The sequence below is a fragment of the Perkinsus marinus genome, assembly GCF_000006405.1.
Source record: "Perkinsus marinus ATCC 50983 genomic scaffold scf_1104296948840, whole genome shotgun sequence".
NCBI classification, from domain to species: Eukaryota; Perkinsozoa; order Perkinsida; family Perkinsidae; genus Perkinsus; species Perkinsus marinus.
Window position 1 is genome coordinate 11,692 of NW_003210043.1, and position 8,100 is coordinate 19,791.

The 8,100-nt window shown below is 49.3% G+C and overlaps 4 protein-coding genes across 4 annotated transcripts in view; 3 read left to right on the top strand and 1 right to left on the bottom strand.

Moving 5' to 3' along the window:
- The first annotated feature begins 1,508 nt into the window (after positions 1-1,508).
- On the top strand, positions 1,509-4,120 carry Pmar_PMAR007760 (hypothetical protein). The gene has a single exon (XM_002778511.1). It carries the CDS (start codon positions 1,535-1,537, stop codon positions 4,064-4,066), a length of 2,532 nt encoding a protein of 843 aa, XP_002778557.1. The 5' UTR covers positions 1,509-1,534; the 3' UTR covers positions 4,067-4,120.
- A 73-nt stretch (positions 4,121-4,193) lies between these two features.
- Pmar_PMAR007761 (hypothetical protein) lies at positions 4,194-5,111 on the top strand. The gene has a single exon (XM_002778512.1). The coding sequence runs from the start codon at positions 4,625-4,627 to the stop codon at positions 5,018-5,020; it is 396 nt and encodes a 131-aa protein (XP_002778558.1). The 5' UTR covers positions 4,194-4,624; the 3' UTR covers positions 5,021-5,111.
- Positions 5,112-6,028: 917 nt separating this feature from the next.
- Pmar_PMAR007762 (hypothetical protein) lies at positions 6,029-6,558 on the top strand (the record flags this gene model as incomplete). Its single annotated transcript, XM_002778513.1, has 3 exons — positions 6,029-6,175; positions 6,219-6,410; positions 6,457-6,558. The coding sequence occupies 3 exons, from the start codon at positions 6,029-6,031 to the stop codon at positions 6,556-6,558; spliced, it is 441 nt and encodes a 146-aa protein (XP_002778559.1).
- A 1,210-nt stretch (positions 6,559-7,768) lies between these two features.
- Positions 7,769-8,100, bottom strand: part of Pmar_PMAR007763 (protein phosphatase-1, putative) — a gene marked incomplete at both ends in the record, with an annotated part of 2,120 nt that continues 1,788 nt past the window's right edge. Inside the window, one exon of the mRNA XM_002778514.1 lies at positions 7,769-8,100. This exon is cut by the window's right edge and continues 4 nt beyond it. Coding sequence (XP_002778560.1) covers positions 7,769-8,100 — 332 coding nt within the window.

Genomic DNA, 8,100 nt, shown 5'->3' on the forward strand with positions numbered 1-8,100 from the left:
AGAGGGCTTGTCCTTTATCCTCCTCGGCAGCAGCAGCAACAGCAACAGTACAATATTCGGTGTACGGTCCGATGTTGGGGATCCTCGGGTATGCGGCTGCTAGGGGCGAGGGGGGTCAGGAGGAAGAGATTCTGTGGCGCGTGACGGTTGACGTGAAGGTCCACACGGAGTAACTCGTTAACCCAACATTGGCCCTATAGCTTAAGAAGCTTTCCTTGAGGAAGGAGCGTAAGATCCTCGAGGAAGGAGTGCTATGGAGTTGCTTCTTATGGCACCCAGGAATCACCACTACAGATCCTGTGGGAAGAAGCCTGAGGAATGTTAGCCTGGTCGGCCTCTGGTCTAAGCCTTGGCTTACGAGGTGGGAGCAGAGAAGATCGGCCACCAGGGATCGATCCTGGGATCTTATGACTGTCAGTATGACACATTAACTGCAATAGCAATCTACCGGAATTAGACCTGCGCTTCCCAAGGATCGGTCTCGCCAACATGACGTATTAAGCGCCGCACCAGTTCACTAAACCCTGCGAGTTCTTGAATCATCCGCACTCGTTCAACCCGACATGCTGAGCTGTTCATAAGTATTCACCGTAACCCTCTGATTATCAGAGTCTGATATGCCCTCTTGTCTGCCCTTAACGCTACGACGAATAACGCGTCTTCTGGCATGCCTCTTCGTCAGAAGTACGACTCAACGCAGCCCAAACGTGGGGCAGCAAATGTAGTCCGTCGAGAGGAGAACTACAGTGACCAAGATCGTTCTGCTATTACTAGTGAACTCGACAGTACGTTAGTCCGAAGGTCGACTAAGTACAGTACACCAAAGCTCGTAAGCAAGGTAATTCCGTGAGGAACCACAAGCAATGCCGTAAGGAACCACAAAGCGTGACGCCCACTTGGTGGTGTGACGCACCAATCGATTACGCTACAGGGCGAACGAGATTAGAACTGCATCCTAAGTCTAAGGGAATGTCAAGCGATCAAGTCAGCAAGTTACAAGGTCTACATAAAGAACTTGCGTGCTGTTGTGCGTTTGCGTGCCGTCCCGCGTGCAACTGTGATCGCCAATGTGGTGGAGGATCGACGGCAATGTTGGCATCTTTCTCACCCATCGCATCGACCCTCTCGAGCCTCTTAGGGACGGCTATCCTTGGGTGGAGGAATGATTAGTACTATCCTGCAGTCCAACTGCTCAGTGTCTTTTGTGTGGTATTGCATACGTTGACTTTTCGAGATGACTGTGAATCACAGTCTGTGATACTCCCTGTTGGCTTCCATACCCTTCGCGTTCTCGGTGTCATACGGGTCCCCGACAGCAATGTGCAACCGCCAGAGATAGCTTCAAGTGATTTGACGACCCAGGTGGCGGGGAAGTTCATGAGTTTGCTCAGGAAGTGGTAGAGGTGTCGTTGCATACGGGAGATGTTCAGAAAATTAAAGCCATGAGTGTCATTGTTATCGCGTTGGCTTTAGAGTGGCTCGTCAATATAGCGGTAATAGTTATCATCAGTATTCTTGTTGCTTCTGCAACCAAATGAAAAGCTCCTGTATTAATCCCATCAAGCAACATGCAGTGTTCGTTGGGAAATACTTACAACTTTTACATCTGTCAAGATATGTGCTCATACCTATGTGGTTGGTCCTGTTCGGCTTGGGCGTTGTCGGTGTTACTCATATGTTCGACCACATGACCAGCGCCCTCGATTCTCCAGCTGGCTCGCCGTCATACGCCGCCACTCAGAGGACTTCGGCCCTCTTCCCGCAACAACAATTTGGTTCTCCCGAGGTCCTTTTAGTATCGCTTGATGGAGGTAGCCCAGGTGACCTTTTCACTAACGGTCTGTTGCATAATCTCACCGAGACCGTGCGCCATGCCTTCCCAGCCAACATGAAGGTTCAAATTGACGACTATTTGCAAGCTCAGCAGTCGGGGGAGCCTACAATCCTGTATCTCTCGGCTGACAACAGAACAACGATCTTCACGGTTGCTTTTGACATTGGTTTGGTCAGTGTCGCACCTCTTGAGGAAGCTGTAGCCGACGCTGTACGTGGGAGCTATGGCCACCTTGGCCTCTTTGTTGGTTGGGCGGGTATAGGGGCTTTGGGCGATGAGTCGGCGAAAGTCACAGAGCTCGAACTGGGTATAACACACGCTGTTGTGTTGCCTCTCGCCTTCCTCCTTTTAGCATACTCCTTGAGATCATGGCGGCTATTACTTCTACCATTGATATGTTTGCTTCTGTCGATTGCCATCTGTGGAGCTTGCCTGTATTTATTATCACTGTTAATGCCCGTCAACACAGGTGCTCCGATAATGATGTTCTTTCTCCTCATGGCCTTGTGTGTCGACTATTCTCTCATCCTCCTAACGAGGTTTAGAGAGGAGGTCACAGGAGTGCATCAAAGGTCGCCCTACGATGCATGCAAGGAGATGCTCGAACACAGTGGCCATGTGGTCTTCAGCTCAGGCAGCATTCTGTTCGTATGTTTTGTCTGGCTTATGATCATACCCATAGCCCTATTTAGAAGTATCGGTCTAGCCCTTCTGATATCAGCTCTCTGTGCAGTGTCAGTTAACCTCTCAGTGACCCCAACACTGATCGTGACCTTTCCAAAGTTCTTTGGTCACTTTGGTGGCAAGAGCTGTTGTCGTTGTTGGTCGTGGTGTCGTTGTCGTCGTCGTGATGATCGCTCCGAGGGTCAGTCCCCTCGCGGTCGTCGTCGTCGAAGTGGCCCTGGTTTCTGGTATAAGTGGGGTAAGCTTATGACATCCCGTTGGGCCGCAGTTGCATCTATCATTCTGTTGGTTACCCTGATAGCGGTATTTGGGTGGGCGTGCTCTTCCCTCACGATCACATCCAATATCTCTACGGCTAGTCCAAGGGACTCTCGTGTTGGGAAGACTTCGGAAAGGATCTCGATGGCATTCACACCAGGAATGAGCGGTCCGTTCAACATGGTCTTTGAGGCCCCTGGTGGTGACATATTCACGGAGAAGTTCTGGACGGCGGGGTTGAACCTGTGCCGGACGATCGACCAGAAGTTAATGAAGCAGCACCCTAAGGGATCTCTATTGGGCTCGATGTATTTGAAAGAACCGGGAATGCCCGCAACAGAGATTGACTTCAACCTTGCTAAACTTCTGGTCTCGCCCTCATGTACTGATCCCCGCTGTAAGCAGTACCAAGAAGGCTTGAAGAAGTCTATGAGCCCTGGTCGGAACGCGTTGAAAGTCACCCTCATAGTCGACGATGCTCCAACTTCACTACAAGCGTCCAGCTTCACTGAGAGTCTCCGCGATGTTATTGATACTGTTGTCAAAGAGAGCGATGGGGAGCTCATAGTCTGGCTCACAGGCATATCAGTTTCATCACATGATTCAATGTCTGCTGTAGTGGAAAGTCTGCCAGCGTTCGCAGCTGCCACGATCGCTGTTTGTCTCGTCTTGGTTGGTATTGTCTATCGTTCGCTACTCATTGCAGTCCGTGGAGTAATCACCATCGCTGTCACTTTGGTCTTCTCATTCGGCTTTGCGGCAGGGGTGTACTTAAATGGTTGGTTACAGTTCCTTCATTGGCCCGCAGTGGCATCAGAGTCGTCAACAGATGGTCTCTCATGGATTGCCCTTCCTTTGGCCTTCTCTGTCGTCCTTGGGCTCAGTCTGGACTATGACGTCTTCCTATTGGGTAGAATAGTCGAAGAACACGACCGTGGTGCATCGGACAAGACTTCTGTCATCATCGGTGTGTGGAAAGCTGGTAAAGTGGTTGCACTAGCCGGCTGTATCATGACTATAACTTTTTGTGGTCTTCTCTTCTCATCAACTCCTATGGTCAATCAGACCGGCTTCATATTGGTAACAGCCATTATTCTGGATGCTTTCTTCATGCAGGGTGTTGTGACACCATCACTTGTATCATTTTTTGGTAAAGCCAATTGGTGGCCACGAGGCTGCCCGCCGATTCACACCCCAGAAGACGATGTCCTGGCTTGCAGAGAGGACATAGATAGTGCTCAGATCCAATCTGATCCTCAAAATCTCGAAACGCCTAACGTTAAACTATAGGGCAATGATAGGCATTGGTTTATCATCCTTTACGATTTTTATTCGTTATCATAACTAGACTGCTTTTCATTGCCACTGTTAGCTTTTGTGTTGTGCTGCACACTGGATTGACCATGAGCTCAGTTAACGACAACCCTACCACTCCCGTCCAGCATCAGCATCATCAGCATCATCAGCATCATCAGCATCGTTAGCATCGTCGCTGCCAGTTAGCGGCAATAAATCTCCATTTCTCGTGACCTACATGTACTTCTCAAAGCAGCTTTCTAGCGGCTGGGAACATCGTTACGGCTCATTAGTGACGGTCTCAATGAGGGACCCTTGTTCGAGAATACCCTCAGTGGTCAGTGCTTGCTGGACTCTGAGCTAGGCTGGCCCCGCCTGGGTCCTCGAGGTCCCGGAGGGGCGACTGACTCGATCACCAGATGTTGTTCATTCGCGGGAGTCGGTCTGTTCTATTCAAGTCGCCTGTAATCGTTGCACGGTCATGGATACTATAGGTGAGATACTGTGTGATGAGCCCTATATCACGCCTGTGAGGAGTGAGGACGTTCAGCCATGATAAAGAGCAAATCGAGACTCACCTCGAGAGCATCCTCGTTATTGGATATTAACCTACTCGGACGCGATTACCAGCGACTTCGCTGGCAGCCCGACATTTCCTTTGTGCTCGCCTCGAGTATGTTCACTGCCGATCGAGAGTCCACAACACCTTTCCGACCATGGGTTCTATCCTCTGCTAACAAGGTCGAGTATCCGGTTATCAATCTTTACAGGTCTCAATATGTCGAATCCACGGAGGTCTTATACTATATCATCATTGAGTTTGTATTACGTCTCGCCACCTCCAGATTGATCAGTCTACTTCCATCCAGTTGGTTGCAATTTATTGTACGCAGTGCATTTCCTGCTTGGCCGTCGCTCAAGCACACTGTCGTAGCTTCAGCTCATTAACTGCGGTGATCTTATTCCTGTTGTTTACTTCCTTCTGAAAGTTGCCTCTGAATCGCCACATTCTGAAGTTCTTCCCATAGCACACTGCTGATTTTTCATAGAATTTTTTCCTCTATACCGTGCGTCGAGTTGTTCAGTGGAGCTGGGCGTCTGACACTAGGCCTTACGATGCGCTCGTCCGCTCGTTCATCACACGTAAGAGCAGAGGAAGATGAGCATGTAGCGGCTCTGAACGCCTGGGAGAAGGCTCTCAAGGATGCTACTTCTGAGGCTGCCTCGACAACAGTACTCAAATACCCAATACCTCAAATCTCAACTTAGTGTTTGGTAGGTCCATCGGAATCAGGTGGAAGCCCTGCAAACTGAAAACGTAAGTCAGCATAAGCTGTGCTCGGTATGTGAGCGCTGCCTCCTTCAGCTCAGCTTGCGGCAGTATTTACAGAGTGTGCAAAGGGAGGCTGATCGGCTGAGGGACTCAGGTCGTCGTGAACCCTCGTCATCATCCAGCGACCCTTCCAGTTGTGTCATCACTCAGTTACCGACTTGACGGAAGAGATCGAGGCCATGCGGCAAGTGCTAGCCACCAAGGATAAGGTATACTTTCGACACTCTTGACTTGGGCTGCAGTGGCATCGGCAGATTCACGTTGATCGTGTTGACAATCTATTGCAAGAAGTGGCCGCCCTGCGAGCCGACAATCAGCGAATGGCTGTACTCTCTGCAGATGCGGAGGCCGTGAGGGTCGAAAATGAAGAGATAAAACGACGCAATACCGATCTTGAGCAAGAGATGAACAGATTACGAAGTGATGGCAGTGTTGGAAGAACATGTGTTTGCTTTCCTCAACTGAGCTCAGGAGTTTCCTCACTAAAAATCACCAATCCGGATAGAAGTGAACAGAAACCAACAAGAATTTCTCAAAATTTCCTCAGAACTTCCATACCGTCACCAACACATGCATATTTTCCCACACTGAACGGTAGTAGCGTCATCGGCCTGCCTATTGGCATGTTCATAGGCTCCAACACCGCCCTCTCATCTCAATTGATGCAAGTGATGACCGAAGGCGGCCCGGAGGGAAGTTTTGCTGGTCGGCCGCTGCACGACGAGGAGGAGGAAGAGCTTTCATTGGCCGAAGGTTCCGATGATCCTAAAGTACCCTGGGCCGATACTTGATGGTTTCGCACACGCCCCTCAGGTTATTCTCGAGATCTTCAATCGTCAGCGTGCCCGAGCTCAGAGTCGAGAGACTGAGCTCATTGAACAAATAGAACGTTTGACGGAGCGTATTGGGGCGTTATCGACCGGGCCCTCATCAGCTATAGGGAGGGAACCCCCACCACCTCAACCACAGCCGTCGTCGTCGTCATCATCAACATCAGAGAGCCAGGTAGCATCGCTCGTGGTATTGCCAATCACTGCTTACGTCCTCTCAGACTGGCACTGCTGCGAGCATCGGATCTCAGTTGAAAAGTCGTGTTCAAAACATAAGCACACAATCCGGTATCGCTGAATTCGCGGGAAGATTTTTTGGCTGAGTGTCCGATGCATTGCGTTGTTCAAGTGACTTCGAACGCAATGGGGGTTGTGCGCATGATAATAATTATAACATTACATGTGCTGCTCTGGCAAATACTGGCAAGTACCCAATAACACCTGAATTGACCATATTCGACAGAAAATATAAACGATGAGCTTCTCAGCGCTGATTGCTAGATTAGCCAGCGTACGTCTCGTCTTCTGTCAGTGCGCCGTCTATTGAGGGCATAACGTTGACGTGCTCCCACGCGTCCTCATCTTATCATGACCAGTCCGATGGAAGGTCTTGGATGCCTCAACATTGTTGAGTCGACGATTTCACGGTCTGTGATGATACCTCGTCCCGATAGACCCGGGCCTGACAACAGTGCCCTTCTTGTGACCATATTTGCCCTGAAAAATGGCCTCATTGAGTGTCTAAAAGCCGAATCGTCTTCATCAAATATATGACTACTGGTGGTCACGTTAATGATGATGATGTTATTGACCAGAGGCTACGTACAGCAGTGATCTCATAATAGCTCCTCGAGTACCCCGCCCGAACCTCATAATGACAGCAATAGGAGTCCTGCCCACCGACTGGATGCTAACCCAGCCTCCTATGATGTTATAAAGCCGTCACCCGTCACGTCAACTACTTGTTCCTCGTGGGAACTCCTATAGAGAAGATCGCCTTATACAGTTGGTTGAACGTGCGCGTCGTGAATCATTTTCATTACATCACATTGTCACGGATTCCATGATGAGAATTCTACAAGGAAATGTCATGGCCGCCGATTCCCGACGCCGTAGGATAACGGACTTGTACATCGTCATCGAATAGCGATGCTTCCCATTCACGTACTCCAAGGGTATCAGGATAGTTCAGGCGACTCGTTTTCTCAATTCCAATAAGGTATGTATTCCCGAACGGTTGGCTGCCGTCACTTTTTATTTCATGTAGTCTCGACTCCCTTCCCTAGTGTCTCGGACAATTGAATTGACTTGAATTACTCTTGTGTTGAACTCAAGAGCTCAGTAAGCCAGTACAATGGATGATGGTACTGCCGTCGTTATGGCTATTATTACTATTATCACCAGATATCGTGCGAGAATGTGAGAATAGTATGCAATAATGATGATGAAGACGAACGCTGCCGCTGACTACAGCTATCATCACTACAACAACCCACTAATACCATCATAATGTCAACCACCAGTCGACGTCGTTTACACAAGTATAAAACAGGAGATAGGTAATCCAGTGAGCGCGTTAGGACTAGGATCGTCGCGCGCCACAAAAGTTGCCAGCGCCTCCGGTAGAATGTTGGAAGCTTTGTGTCCGCCCAAACGATCGATTACATGATCAAATGATAAGATCAACACAGACTTGACGATGGTGATGATGATGACGGCATGATAATGAAAGGTACAGATGATTGCTAGAGAATATGGAAAGTGAGGAACAATAGCCGGGAGGTATGTCCATGATAACGATGATGATGATACTAGCCTGCCGCATAGCATATGATAGAAGCATCCAGGACAGTTTAATGATGATG